The 15353-nt window shown below is 43.6% G+C and overlaps 1 protein-coding gene and 2 long non-coding RNA genes across 6 annotated transcripts in view; 1 reads left to right on the forward strand and 2 right to left on the reverse strand.

Annotated features, from left to right (window-relative positions):
* Nucleotides 1–3336: 3336 nt before the first annotated feature.
* LOC111097061 lies at nucleotides 3337–8382 on the reverse strand. Of its 2 annotated transcripts, none has more exons than XR_005363349.1 (4): nucleotides 8280–8382; nucleotides 7085–7151; nucleotides 6376–6438; nucleotides 3337–3541 (listed from the first exon to the last, which is right to left on the reverse strand). It is a non-coding gene; the product is annotated as an uncharacterized LOC111097061 (long non-coding RNA). The 2 variants fall into 2 exon arrangements; XR_005363348.1 differs by lacking the exon at nucleotides 3337–3541 and adding an exon at nucleotides 3854–4022.
* Nucleotides 8383–8480: 98 nt separating this feature from the next.
* The window catches only part of PPM1A (protein phosphatase, Mg2+/Mn2+ dependent 1A), a 48140-nt gene continuing 41267 nt past the window's right edge, over nucleotides 8481–15353 (forward strand). Inside the window, exon 1 of one of the 3 annotated variants that reach the window (XM_038544863.1) lies at nucleotides 8481–8753. In XM_038544863.1, the coding sequence (XP_038400791.1) occupies nucleotides 8555–8753 (199 nt within the window). In that variant the 5' untranslated portion in view covers nucleotides 8481–8554. Of the gene's footprint in view, nucleotides 8754–12394; nucleotides 12545–15353 lie in introns of those variants that run through there. The other 2 variants (XM_038544861.1, XM_038544864.1) reach the window with 2 other exon arrangements.
* The window catches only part of LOC111097062, a 52826-nt gene continuing 46672 nt past the window's right edge, over nucleotides 9200–15353 (reverse strand). Inside the window, exon 5 of the long non-coding RNA XR_005363351.1 lies at nucleotides 9200–10512. This is a non-coding gene — a long non-coding RNA (uncharacterized LOC111097062). The remainder of the gene's footprint in view (nucleotides 10513–15353) is intronic.

Here is a 15353-nt window from a genome sequence, read left to right on the forward strand (position 1 = left end):
ATTTTAGAAAAATGGAAATTCAAAATTCAAAAAGATGAAATGACTTGACTAAGTTGTACACAGTGGCATAGTATCAGAGCCAAGACTAAAACTCTGTGTTCTGACTTCCGAGGCCAGAGGGTCTTTGTATAACCTGATGTCTTAATAGACACCAAGATCATATTTTATTTTATTTTTTTAATTTTTATTTATTTATTCATAAGAGACACAGAGAGAGAGGCAGAGACACAGGCAGAGGGAGATGCAGGCTCCATGCAGGGAACCCGACGTGGGACTCGATCCTGGGACTCTAGGATCACGCCCTGGGCCAAAGGCAGGCGCTAAACCACTGAGCCATCCAGGTGCCCCCAATATCATATTTTAAACGTCAATTTTATGTTATAAAAACCAGCAATATTTGGAGTCACCTGGGATTCAAATTCTATCCACTCCCTTGCTCTATGAATTTGGACAAGTAACTTAACCTTTCTGAGCTTCCACTTCTCATCTGTGAAATATAAAATAACAGCTACCTTGAAGGGATATTATAGATACTGTAGAAATCAAGATTCTAGCAAAAGAGGAAGTGCTCAATAAATGGTAGCCCCCATTTGTATCTCTTGCCATGTTTAATGTGATTTGACACATACTACTTTTCTTTTTTTTTTAAGATTTTATTTATTTATCCATGAGAGACACAGAGAGAGAGAAGCAGAGACACAGGCAGAGGGAGAAGCAGGCTCCATGCAGGGAGCCTCATGTGGGACTCGATCCCAAGACTCCAGGATCACCCCCTGGGCTGAAGGCAGGCACCAAACCTCTGAGCCACCCAGGCATCTCACGTACTATGTTTTTATTCCAAACTTGGTGTTTGACTAACAATTCTTTTCATAGGTATAGGGGTTGTGATTTACATTATCTAGAGCATTTTATTAAGTCAGTGAAATATCTTGCCCTTGACAGCTTCAAACAAAAGTTAATAATCAAAAAGGATCTATCTAATCCAAATTAGATAGAGTTACAAGGAGCATTTCATGGATTTTTTTTTTTCATGGACTTTTAAATACCCTTTTGTAACATTGCCTTTGGGACTCTAAGTGTAGGACAGAAGAAATTTTATATGTTGTCAGTTCCATGTGTTTCTGTATTTTAGTTTTTTCTTTTGAATTTAGGCAGGACTGACATGTGATGATGAGTTTAGTGATGACAGTCCAAATAGTCTGACTGCCTTTAAGGCAATGTTTATGGGTACATAACCCAGATATGATACACATGACTCACCAGTCCATATAAATCACTGGTATTTTATATCAAGCCAAGATTTTTTTTTTTTTTTTTGGCATCCCATGTTTCAAGGACTCACATTGTTCCGTTTAACCTTTCCATGTTTTTGTTGTGATTGACAACACAAAAGAGTTTTGTATGTCTTGCCTACTTGGACAAAGGTCAGTAATTTTACTGACTGCCCCTCCCCAAGAGATGTACATATGGTTTTTTAAAAGTACAGATCCATATATTTTTATTAAATATTCTTTCAAGAACTTACGATGGCTATAAAATGTAACTTAAACAATATATTATTTCTAACAGATATTTTTAATAGAATTGACATGACATATACCAGAGTCTGATAAACAGGAAGTTTGCGATATGTTGCAGCAACTATTATTTGCATCCTTCTCCATATTTAACCACATTTGACAAATTGTAGGTTCATAATCAGTCTTGGTTTTGAATGATGGATTATTTTTACCAGTGATAGATGCCTATGATTTACACTATCTAGTGCACAGGCTGAATCTGGCACCATAGGCAGAAATTGTTGTCTGGCTCACCGATGCAGACTACATATCCTACAGTTGTAATATAATAGCCATAACAATTTTTACCATGAAATATTTCTTGGGTATTTATAATGTAGATTAAACATAAACTTGTTTATCAAACACCTATTCTAGGTTTACTTTGAAGATTGCCAATATACGGCCATTAAATTAATGGAAGAAAACTCAGTAGCAAATAAGAAGACTAAACATGAAATATTTGTATTTCATTCTTGGTCCATGAGCAAGATTGAAACTAGATATGGCTGTGGGAGAAGTAGAATTCATCTTTGATTTTGTTGAGGTCTTTACCAAATTCCTTCGCAAATTTCCCTTACCCTATCCCATTAATGCACATCAATAAAACTTGCTTCCCAAGCATTAAAATTTGACTATTCAAAAGATCTAAAGATTTTCATATTAAGATGTAAAAATATCTGCCTTAGATAAGGACACCTAAACCACCATTTTCACTGGATAGCACAAGATATAAATAACTGGTAGAATTTGAGTCTTCGGCCTTCAGATGTGTATTGGGAGAGCATCAAGTGGAGAGGGAGAGATTAATGAGGATGGTTGAGAGTATTTTTGAGGGCAGTAGATATTCACCTGAAATTGAACCACTTGAATTGGAGTCTATCTTACCTACTCTTAATTTAACCTTTCCTACAAGGTACTCCTTGCTACATTTTACTACACAAACCAAGAAAGGTTACATGATGAGTCATTGGCAAAAATATCTAAGTATAGTTCTCAGAAAATGAAAACATAAGCTCCAGTAACAAGAGCTGTCTAAAAGACCACATTCCTATCACCAAAATGTAATCATTCTCTGCCATTTAAAGCTGAAAACTAATTTCACTTCCTCTTTAAGGATTTATGAAACTGACATGAAAGGATTTTTCTACTACCACTCTTACTTTTCTAAAATCTTTTCTCCATATTGCAGCAAGAGCAAAATATAAATCAGATCACATCATTCCCCTGAATAAAAACCTCCAGTGGTTTTCCATCAAACTTGAAATAAAATCAAAATGCTTGCTGTGGCCTATAGGCACCCTGCCTACATAGCACTCTCTGCACCTTGACTGTGCCCCAGACATCCCAGAGTTCTGTTGTTCCTTGACATGCCAAGAACACTCCCACCCCAGGGCCTTTGCTCTTGCCTGGGCTTTCCCCTTACAGCTTTACATGGTGATTTCCTCTGTCATCCTTGCCTGCCCAGCAGCCACCTCTCAAACAGGCTTTCTCTGACCAGTTGGTGTAAAGGAACCTTCCCTTTGCACCCCCTTCCACACTGCTTGTCCAGATCATTCTTTTTTTTTACATCTATTACAGTTTTTATTCCTAAGAATCTTGTTTGTTTTCTGTTAACCTCAAATAAGCCCTATGAAAACTACCTTTCTTCTTCACAATATCCCTAGCCTCTAGAGCACTGCCTGGCATTTTTGAAGTACTCAATACCTATCGATTAGGTAAAATGCATGGTGGTGACTCAAGCCTATAATATAAAAATGACAAACACTATAACATATAAAATACAGGGTTTGGAACCCTTCTTTTAAAGCAGTATAAGAAGAACAATCCAGAGTTCTGATTTTGGTTCAGAACCAAATGATCACCTCTGGTGTAAACCGCATAAAGTAGAAAATCACTAGAAAGGTTCAGCAGTGTGGTGGGTGGCAGACTGCTCCAGCAGAGGATCCTTGTCATAGGTCACACATACATTCCCACAGGCCCTGAGGAAGCCAAAGGTCTAGAAGTCAAAACAGGCCTTGAAAATAATAATTTTAGCCTTACCACCGACAACTCTATTGTGAACCCATGTAGACCTACAGAAGAGATAAAATATTGCATGAAAGGTGTCAAATCATTTGCAATGTGTTATGAAAAGTATCATGTGCTTTAAAGAAACAGTTATGTTTTCTTGTGTGTCTACACACCATGATATAGGGCAATGTGTTTTTTTTTTTTTTTTTTTTTTTAAGATTTTATTTATTTGTTCCTGAGAGACACAGAGAGAGGCAGAGACATAGGCACAGGGAGAAGCAGGCTCCCCACAGGGAGACCAATGAGGGACTTGATACTGGATCCCGGGATCACACCCTGAGCCGAAGGCATGCAGATGCTTAACAGCTGAGCCACCCAGGGGTCCCAATGTGGTAGGTTCTTTCTGTGCAAGATCTCTTCTGTTTCTGCAAGGTGATTATTCCTATGTTCCTGATGAAGAAACCGAAGCTGAGAGAGGTTAATAACTTGTCCACAGGATAAACAGAGCACAGATAGGCTTTGGGATGTCCTTTTTGGTTCTCACATGTTTAAAATATTTAAAAATGATTGTTAAGAATATCTTCAAACAGAATAAATATGTTCTTCTCCTCCACAGTTTTCACCACTGCCTGTTGTTATGTCCGGCCTGGCCTCACACTTGCAGTGGGCCTGCCTGGCCCCTCCCACAGGCTCTAGAGTTGTCAGTCTCTGACGCTAATCTGAATTCTTCCTTCTACCTGCTGTTTCTCTACAGGAAGCCTCTGCCCTGTTTGTATCATTGACCGGATGCTCTCTAAGGACCCTTGCGCTGGGGGTCAATGCTGTTACTCTGGCTTTTGTCTTGCTAAGTGGGATTTGTAAAGAATAAGCCAACAAGAAAGGAAAGTCTTGGGAGAAGGCAAGAGAGTTTTCCTTGAGTAGAGAGAGTAGGAGAATGGAATTGGTGACAGCTAGAAATAAAATTCTGAGATAGTGGTGATTTTACGGGTAGCATGAGAAAGATTTTACTGTTCAATGTGCTGTGTACTTCCTTTCCCAAGACATCTTCAGCAAAGGCACCATGTTTGGACTTGTTCTTCTTTTCTTGGATGGAAAACTGCAGTGGAAAGGGCCTCAAGAAGACCGAAAGTCACCTCAAGTGGGCCAGTCAGCCCCTGGGACAGAATAAGCAGTGCCTTTGGACTCAGATGGTCTCAGATCTGAAAAGAGCTCTCTTTCTCAGCCTTATTTTTCTCTTCTGTTAAATGGGGGGTGGGATGGAGTATCTTTTGTTGCCAGGTTATTGTGAGAATTAAATAACACCCTTAAGGGGCCTGGTATGGAGCTTGGCATATTCTAGACCATGTTCATTCCCTTCCCCTTATATTGAACTAGAATGGTCTTCTCTGAATTCCCATGAATTGGTTCTTGTTCTGCTCTGCAGAACCTGAAGGGATTCTATCACCTTTTTCATGTGATAAAATTTTAATTTGTCTAGAGCTTTCAAGAAAATGATATCCATATCAACATCTCTGTATCAATTGCTCTCAAGCCTAAAATGACTTCATTTTTCAATTACTACTTTTACTACCTGATTAAAAACACTTTTAAGAAAGCACCAAGGGATGCCTGGGTGACTCTGTGAGTTAAACATCTGCCTTCAGCTCAGATCATGATCCAGGGTCCTGGGATGAGCCCCACGTTGGGCTCCTTCCTTGCTCAGCTAGGAGCCTGCTTCTCCCTTTCCTTTGCCCCTACCCTGCTTGTGCTCTCTCTCTCTCTCATTCCAAGTAAATAATAAATAAAATCTTTTAAAAAAGGGAAGAATCAAGATAAAGATTAAAAGTTACTCTACATACTGAACAAATCCTTCAAATATTAAATAATAAGTATACATCTCACCATACAGCTTTTCTAAAGACAAAGGATCTAATTTGGTAATTAGCTAATCTTATTGAGCACTCACTAGGTGTCAAGGATGTACCAGTTCTTCTGTATTTGGCTGATTTTAGCCACAAATAACTGAATACAAAAATAAAAGTGGCTTAAACAATGAGAAATATTATCCACTCCCACTCCCAAAATAAATTCCCAAGGTAGACAGTTGCAAGAGTGGCTCAAAGGCTCAATAATATGCAGGACCCACCCTTTTGTCATCATTCACCTCCACATTACACTGGAGATGGCTCAGAAGTTCCAGGCTCACTCACAGACATGACAGCACATGGTTGAAGAAGGCATTTTCTCTTGGGTGACTCTTCTTATTAGGAAGAAAATCTTTCCTAGATCCATCTCCCAAGACTTTTCCCCCAGGTTCATTGGTCAGAACTGCCTCACATATCCATGTCTTAGGCCACTACTTCCCAATTTTTTCACATCATGATGCAAACAGAAAGATACTGTTTTTTATGATGTAAAGGCGTACCTGGGTGAGGTTTCTTGTGGCCAGACAGGGCAGTCTCAGCAGCTGACCCTCACTCAAATATTCCAAGGGCTTAAGGAATCAATACATTGTCATATCTTTAACTCATTCAAGACACACCAGTGTGTGCTGGCATAATGATTGGAAACTGTGCTCTAAGCTATGAGAGAGACTAGGAGAGACATTATCCATCTTCAAACTGTAGTGAGAGAAAGATCCACCAGTGAGAAGGAAGAAGGACATGGTGGTCAAGGACTTACTTATCAATGATGTGAGTGCTCTTTTGCTGAACTAGTATGCTGGTAAATATTTAATAACCAACTTTCTGAATACAGTTCTGACATATCTGTTGGTTAGTATTTTGATAAAACTGCAACAGTAAACATGTATATGGGAACTTACTTGTCAATGATGTGAGGGCTTCTTTGTTGAATTGGATGTTCTGTGCCATTCACCATATAACAGCTATAGATACAACAAGCTTTTTAAAGTTTAATCTGCATGAACAGCTTCTTTGTCACTTAAGTCTAGACAATCAACAAAGCCTAAGTCAAGCCTTGATTTGTGGCACTTAGTGACTTCCATGGTGTAAATATTTCTTCATAGCCAATTTCAAGCTACCAAAGTAAAGTCACTGAATACAGCATTGGGGAGAAATGTGCAGTAATACATTATAGAGAATTTTCGTCACACAGACACAATACATGTCAGTAACCTCAAGAGCATAGATAATAGTAAGATACATTAAAAAAATTTGGAAGTGATGAGTTTTTAAATATACTTTAGCTTTGTTTACATTTTCTTTAATTGGATGTTTTATATAATTTAATTTTTAATAATGATTCTGTTTAACAAACAACTGGAAAAATTCCTGAAAATTTAACAGTCTCCTCTTATGAGGTAGTATAAGCCAGTTCCACATGTCACTGTTGACCCTAAGTCCTTGCATATGCCACCGAGTCTCCTTACTGCCTTTATCACTGCGTGTAAAAGCTAGGACCATCTGTAGCACACAGGGAAAAACCTGGCTACCAAGTATTACTTTTGGTGCCCCTGTATGGCTGCTACCCACTCAGTTTTCTCTTCTGTAAAGGATTAGAACAGTTCTTACCTTGCCTACCCATAAAGGATGCTGTGAGGATTAAACTAGTTGGGCCTAAGTGACAGTGCTTCGAAAACTGCAGAGGCAGATACAGAAAAAAAGCCTTTAATATGATGATCATTTCAGCACTGGTTTTCAACCAGGCCACCATCATTAAGGATGCAAAATGTGTTGCAGCTTTCAAAGATATGGTTTCATTTTGACATTTTCTCTAATGCCCATGGTAGACAGTAAACACCCAGAAAAATTGTTCTTAAGAAATCCAAATTTTTGCTAGTCTTCATCCACTAAGAGTAGCTATCTATGTTGGGAGAAAAATGATTCTTTTTACTTATTTCTAGCTGCTGTTGGATTGTCTGAGGGGATATCTCTCTGGGGTTGTAAAATGCATCTTATTTTCAATAATTGAATCAAGGTCCTTTGATTTTTAATTTCGATTTTTCAAGCTCCTTTGCTTTTTGGGCCAATTCATGAAGTTATTTGGCATGGATCATGCCCTTCTGTTCAAGATGGTTTCCTAATCTTAAATTGGATTAAGTATCCCAAATATCACAGGATGAAAATTTAAACTTGACTGACTTTATCAGACATATACATTGAGCTTACTGAACTTCTTGGTCTGTAGACAACCTTTCTGCCAAAGCCTATCTCACATCAGGCCCTTAGCCTATGCTGATCCCTCTGCCAAGAAAGCTCTTCCGTGATTCTTTGCAAAGTTGACTCCTCCTCACCCTTGAATTCAAATGCTATCTTCTTACAAAGGTCTTCTCTGAACATCCATTTTAAGTCATGTCCCCAATCTATTGCCTTCATAGCACTGATCCCAATTTTAATTTCCTTATTTGTTGCTTCTTTGTCTTTACCCTGATTGTAATATCAGATCCTTTTGCCCCTTCATGTCCTTATCTACTACTAGTCTGGCATATAATAACTATCTGTAGAAAAAATGAATTTGTCCAAAAGGATCTGCACCAATGTTGTGGGGCTCTGGCCATTTATAGTTCTCTCTCTCTCTCTTTTTAAGATTATATTTATTTATTCATAAGAGACACACAGAGAGAGAGAGAGAGAGAGAGAGGCGATCATGACCTGAGCCAATGGCAGATTGAGCCACCTAGATGCCCCCATATACAGTTCTCTTGTAGGTGAGAGCCTACTGTAAAGACTCCCTAGGATTTGGCCTGTGGTGTTCATGGTCACCCACATTTCTCCTTAAAAGGCCCAGGAGGGGAGAAGTCACAGAGGTAACATGAGACTGCTGGCTCCCATCTGCTTCACCCTAATGGAGCTGCCTCAGTGATGTCACATAGGACTGGATTCTCTAATCCTTTTCATTCTGTGACAGTGCTTTCAAGACTTAAGGTTTTCATGGCCCTATATGGTGGGGGGAGGGGGAGGGGGGAGGATGGAGAAAAGAGGGCTAGGGTGGGGGGCATACCCCCCACTCATAAAATTAGTTTAGGGGCACTATCCACTAATATGTACTGCTTCAGGAGAAAGTGGGTAGCAGAGGTTATAATTTGGACTAAGCTAAGAAAAAGTGAGAAGAGAAGAATGGGGAAAAAAAGGGCAAAGGGGATTAAGAAAGAACAGAAGAAAGGGAGAAAAGTGATAAGGAGAAAAGAGAGAAGAGGAGGACATACGAAGAGGATATTTGTGAGAAAGACACGTGCAACAGGTAGTGAAGGTGGAGGAGGAAGGAAGAGTTGAAATTCTGTTCTGCTTGGCTTGGTGACTCTTGAGTAGTGACTGACTTTAGTGTGAAAGGATGGATGGCTCAAGTGAAGAGAATTCTCACATACTCCCCTCAGGGGGTCACTTACATATTCAATCTTTAATTTTGAGGGGCCCAAGCCAGGCTGTCTCATAAGTTATTCTCCTGGATGGATTCAGAATAGTAATCTGGGAACAAGGAATGTAACCTTCACTTTTTTTTTCTTTAACATTTTATTTATTCATCACACACACACACACACACACAGAGGCAGAGATATAGGCAGAGGGAGAAGCAGGCTCCCTGCAGGGAGCCTGATGCAATACTCATCCCAGGACCCAGAATCACTGGCTTAAGCCAAAGGCAGACACTCAACCACTGAGCCACCCAGGTGCCCCTGCCCTTTTAAAAGATTTTATTTTATTTATTTATTCATGAGAGACACAGAGAGAGGCAGAAAGTAACCTTCACTTTAAGTTGTGACTGTGGAAGAACAGAGGAGAGAGTATTGCTAACCAGAGCTTCTGATTCCTCACCTCAGCCCCCATCCTCACCCCATGCCTTTCGATTACTGGGCTAATGGCACACAGTTAAATTCAGAATTTGAAAGCCAATCTTTCAGAAAATCCTCCTCTTTGGTAACTGAAATGTAAACAGATTTGCAGAGCAGGGTAGAATAGTTTTACAATACACCTGTAAGAATTATTAAAATACAATTATGGGAATATATTCTCACTGAGGTTTCACAGAAACTAAGAACACCCTAAATACCTGTAGGAGGCCCACGCAAAACCTTGTAGTTCAAACAAAAAGAAAACTTTTAACCCTATTGTTTCCAATGTCCTTTCCTCCCTTCTAAATAGTGGGGTTTTGCCCATAGCATAGTATTTCAGGAACATAATGTTCAATATAATATAATAATAAGGAAGGGGGTATTATAATATCAAACATATTTATTCAGACAATATTAAGATATCTTTGTTCCAAACTTTTCCATGGTTATCTTATAACCCATGAGATTCCTAGTTCATACCAAAATGTCCCTGCAAGCTGTATCCAGAAATAAGAAATAGTAGGAAGGTACAGCTTTATCAGCAATCTGTGGTACACTCTGTAGCCTCCTTAAAAATCTCTTTATGCTCATGTTTTCTATTTTTCTACCTCTTCTGCTATAATTGACCCAGATTCTCCTACATGTGTAGAACAGAGAGAAGAAAGATGTGGAAGCCTAAAGGAAGGAAGCAGAAAGATAGGCAAGGCCTTTAACGTTCTCTATGGTCCACTACTGTCATTGGCTACCCAGGCTCTGCTTTATGAACAAGAAAATTTGTTTTCCAGGGGCACTTCAAATAATGGTTGCCACATGGGCTTTTCAATTTCAGAATTGTAATGAGTCCACTAGCATGCTAATCATGCTGTTACTTGTCTGAAGTATTAAGGATTTCAATACGGCACAGTTTCAAAGATCTTTGATCTAATTTCCCCCTTTTTGGCAAGTGTACGGAAAAGTAATTAGGAAATGTGTCCTCAGATGATACCGGGACCAAGTGCATAAGTGAATTTTATTTTCACATTGTATACCTGGAAAAGATCCATCTCTGTCTTCCTCTAAGAAATCGTAATGCCATAAACATTGGGTAGAGTGATTTTCGGGTTCCTTGAAGAATTGGCCTGCCAGTGACTCTTTGGTGAAACCGTTTTCGCTTGTTGTTAGGTTTCAGGCCTAAATGTGAAAGGAAAAGAATCATCCAAAAAAAGTCATGTAGAAAAAATTGGAGATGGCTTTCACAGCTTCAAAAACAGCTAAGTGTTCCCTGAGTGACAGAGTAAATAGATTTTGATATAAGAGTTGGGGCAACAAAGTGCTTTTAGGATATACAAAGTAACAGGGTATATATTGCTACAGGGAGTTCTTAAGATAAAACGGAGAGGCCTCCCACAAATTTACCTTCTTATTGGCCAGAACACAATTTGACTAATATTTTCAGGTGTTCTTTTTTTAAAGTATTTGCCTCCTGCACTTAACTATTTGGTTTTTTATTTTTCTTTGTCTATACAAGAGCATCTTTTTAAAACACGGCTTTTTCTTTTAAACTTCTCTTCCAGCAAACGTGGTATGGGTCCAACCCATGAACAGGTTAAGCTTCTGACAAGAGAGGGAAAAGACACCCCAGCCAATGGGAGCTCGTGCTGGTGATGTACTGCTCCCAGTTCTGATTCATTGGCCGCCTAGGGTTTGTCATTCTATCCCCGCGTCTGCAAACAGCGTGGGTCGGTTTTCTGTAGTCCAGCTAGCTAAACTGGATTTTGGCCGCCTGCATATGCAGCTGCAGTTAGGTTCAGTTGCTAACTTCTAATGGAAGCAGCTGATAACGTTTCTGATTATCCTCAAGAAAAATCTTGCGTTCCTTAAACCTTGCTGGAGGTCGTTGGAGGTCCCCTGTGACAGAATCACGTGACTGTCTAACATGTGCAAATAAATACGATGTGGAGCCTGATGAGCTGCAGATGGAAAACCTGCCAGAAACTCAGAGCATATGCCCCGTGCGTGTTATCAGTGGCGCCCGCGCATGGGTGGGTGCCGGGAGGGTGTTGCTGCCCTTGGGGACCAGAGGTGTGCGGCGGGGGCACCTGCGAGGGGCAGTCCGGGGTCACCCGCGACGGCGGCTCCGGAGGGGAGGGGCCCTGGGGGAGGGGGTTTGGCGGCGGCCTGGGCTCCGCAGCGCGTTCAAGCCGCAGCAGCTCGGCGGCAAGTAGGCCGCGACTGCGCCCGAGGCAGGGGGAAGGACGGGGTCTGCGCTCCGGGCTCTGGGAGCCGCGTCCTTGCGGGGAGTGGGGTGTGTATTTAAGACCAGTGGGAGCGCCGGGGCGGGAGGAGCCGACGCCCTAGCGGGAGCTCCCGACTTCTAGCTCCACGGACTGCCGGCTTCGGAGAAGCTCTCCATGGCCGGGGCTCCTGACGCTCACACACCCGGCCCGGCCCCCAGGGCCGGGGGCACGAAGGTCCCGGTCCCGGTCCCGGTCCCGGTTCCGGCCCGGGATTCGGATGCTCCCTTCGGCCTCGGCTGGGGCCCCGGCCGCGAGGGGGCTGCGGCGAGAGAGGCTGGGTAGGGCAGTGACGTCACCCGCGGCTGCCCCTCCCCCGCCGGCCGGCCCTCGCCGCAGTTCCTGCCCGACGACATCCGGGTCTCTCCAGCTGCTCCGCCGCGCCGCGCCGCAGCTGTAGCGGCCGCCGGGCCCGCGGGGCGGGGCGGACGGAGGAGTCGGGGAGGGGCGGCCCGGCGCCGTCGTGAGCGCGCCTGCGCGGGGACGCGCTCGAGGCGGCGGCGGCGGCGGCGGCGGCGGCGGCGCTACGGGCGGGAGCGCGCGCGGGAGCGAGGGAGCAGTGGTCTCGGCGCCGGCCCGGCCCGCAGCTTTGGGTGCTCGGGCGGCTGCAGCGCCGGAACGGGCGGTTGGGGAGGGGGGGTGGGGGGGCGCCAGGCAGGTGAGGCGCGAAAGCGATGAATCTTCGGCTCTTCCTCCTCCTCCTCCGGGACCCGCTCTCCGCCTCCCGCTCCAACGCCCGGATGATCTGAGCCGCGAGGGCGCCGAGAGCCGGGGGCCCGGACGCACCCGGCTCCTCCCCTCCGCCGCCCCCTCCCCGGCCCGACCTGGCCGGCGGCCGCCGCGGTGACCCCCTTGCAGCCCCCTCCCCGGTCGCCGTCGCCGCCGCTGCCTTGGCCGACCAGGGACCTGCCCGCCCGCGGCTGCTCCGGGTAAGCGCGACGCTCGGGCCGAGGGCGGGCGGGCCTGCGCGGCGGCGGCGGCGGCGGCCAGGCCTGGGCCTGGGGCCTGTAAACAAGCCGGGCGTCTGCCCGGGCGCTCCCGGGAGGAGACACGACAACTCCACCCCCTGGCCCGGCCTCCTCCCCGAAGCCGGGCGCCGGGCGGAGAGGGGTTAACGCTCCGCGAGGGCGGTGGCGGCGGGGCGGCCGGGCGGCGGGGCGGCGGGGGCGGGGTGTCGGGGGCGGCGGCGCGGGGAGGGGGCGCGACCCTGCTGCCGCCGAGGCCCGGCGGGTGTTCGCGGCCGCGACGCGGGCGAGGGCCCCAGGCCAGCCTGGCCCGAGAACCGCGGGCGGAACTTTTCCGGAGCGAAGAGTGGGGCGTCGCGGCGCCCCCACCCGCCGGGCGGCCCAGGGCTCCAGCCCCTGGGAGGGAGGCCTGGAGGAAAGAAGGGGGGTAGGTTTCCTTTGGACCGGGCTTGGCCTCGAGGCACCAGACCCTGGAGGGTTTGCTTCGGGTTTTGTAGGGGGGCTGAGCTGAGCGTGGGGCCGCCCCAGAACTCAAGTCTGTGATGCCGCCAGCCCATTCATTATTGAGACCTCGAACACCTCCCCTGGAGTCCATCACCCTGATTCCTTCTCGTATTCTTGACTGTGCGAGGAAAGTTCTTCTTGTTAAGAGTTCGGTGGTTGAGGTATGGGTTCTGTTCTGCTCGTAGATTTAAATATTTTCGGAGAGCCTCCTACCAACCGCAGTTTAGATACGTTTTGAAAATTTCATCACCGGAGGTATTTTTCCTTTTCTCTTTTCAAGCACCGCACGGTACTTAGAAACCCACAAAGGTCATACTTAAGTTGGCCGAGCCGAGAAATTAGACGCGCCGCCCCCATCCCCACCCCTGAATTTTCTGCAAATTGCACTGATGAGCGGAATGAATTTTAAGAAGCGGTTGGAAGAGTGACGGGAGGAGGTATAAAAATCAATGAGATACAGAGGTATTGTTTGACCAGAGTAGAGGGTTTTTGACATTATTGAAAGAGATTTAATTTTTTTAAAAAAATTGTTCTGAGGGAAAAGGCTTGATCTTTTCAGATTTGCATGTTGGGATTTTAAACACAACCAGGTTTTAGATGCAACGAGCTCTGAAGAGTCAGAGGATTTATTTAAACGGCCCTCTGCTGAGCCTTAGGGGTTCCAGAGCTCAGAGGGTTCAACCGAGCTTACTCTTCAATTCCTCTTCAACCGCAACAACTTCACTGTTACAACTTTTGTATTCTTACATGGTGGGCCTTTTACAAATATTGTATTTCTTTAGCACTTTACAGATTAGAAAATTGATTAGGGAGACGGTGACCCACTCTCCTGTTTTCTAATCATAGATGTTACCTTTGATCTAATGTTTCTTTGTTAGTAAATGATTTGAAGCACAAAGTAACATTCCTTGACCTGACGTTGTAGTTGTGTTCTTACATGTAACTCGTGGATCTGAATAAATATTCAGTCACATAGGGATGATTACTTTTAAGCTTCAGATTTAGGCAGTACCACATTATTGAAACCTTAATGAGAAGCGCACATGGAAGTTACTTAAGACATTTTTGATTTGATATCATCAAACATTATTCACATCAGTGAAGTGATTTCATTAGGGGGGAGGTATATAAGACCAGGAAGTTTGGCTAGCTACCTCAGTATATATTTGAGAAATAACAGGGTTGAATGATAGAGTAAATAAAATTTATTTTTTAGGGGTGCCTGGGTTGCTCAGTCCGTTAAGCTTCCAATTCTTGATCTCAGCTCAAGTCTTTATCTCAGGGTCATGTCTCAGGGTTGTGAGTTCAAGCCCTGCCTTGGGCAGGAGCTTACTTAAAATTTTTTTTAGTTTCTTTTTCGGTGGAAATTTACATAACTTTCTTTAAAAATTCTTTTTTAAAAAAACAGGTTATATGTTTTTTGTATTTTAGTTTGAAGGGCTGGAGAGATGACCATATTTACAGTATAACATGTTGAAGGGAACACTGTACTAGGGAGATAAGAATTATTTAGTCATGGCTGTGCTCCAAAGTAAGTGTCCATGGACAAGTCCTTTAACCTTTTGAGTCTCAGCTAAAAATCAGTAAAGCCAGAGTGGTATACTATATTAAATTCATGGCCAGTTGTTAAATTTTTTTTATTCTTTTAACATTGTCTATTCAATATGCCTTGACAAAATGCCTGGTATATGCCAGGCACTTAGATGTTTCAGTATTCTAAACCTGCATGCTATTTAAAAATAAGTGTCTTCTTTAAAATAATTTTGAGTTGGTGATTGGTCTTATGGGGTGATATTCCTGTAGGTGGGCTTTATTGATTTTTCTGTTGGGAATGGGATGTCTTGAAAAACTTGGGTGGAAGAAGGATGGTGATTCCACAGGAGACAAAGGGTGGTTGAGACTACAGGTTTGAACAAGCACAGGACCCTTGGTAGTTTGATGTGAAAGGCATTATAAGAACATATTATGAAGGTGTTTCTGTGAGTTCAAGCTGGGTCTTGCTTATCTTGACTTGTTAATAAACCTTTGTCTGAGAATTTGTTTCCTAATACCTAGGTTTTTTTTCAAAGGAATCCATAGCAGTGTCATGTCACATGGTAAACATTGCTGAGCAGTTACCAAAAACTTAGTCTTCTAATTTGTTTAGATTATACCTAGACTGTTTATTATAATAGCTAATAGAATGTGTAGCTAATTCTGGCTTAGCTATGAATGCTTATTTATTTAGAAATTAAAAACTGAAGAGTGACGTACATATGTCCACAGGGAG

This window comes from Canis lupus, chromosome 8 (genome assembly GCF_011100685.1).
Source record: "Canis lupus familiaris isolate Mischka breed German Shepherd chromosome 8, alternate assembly UU_Cfam_GSD_1.0, whole genome shotgun sequence".
Classification (NCBI taxonomy): domain Eukaryota; kingdom Metazoa; phylum Chordata; class Mammalia; order Carnivora; family Canidae; genus Canis; species Canis lupus.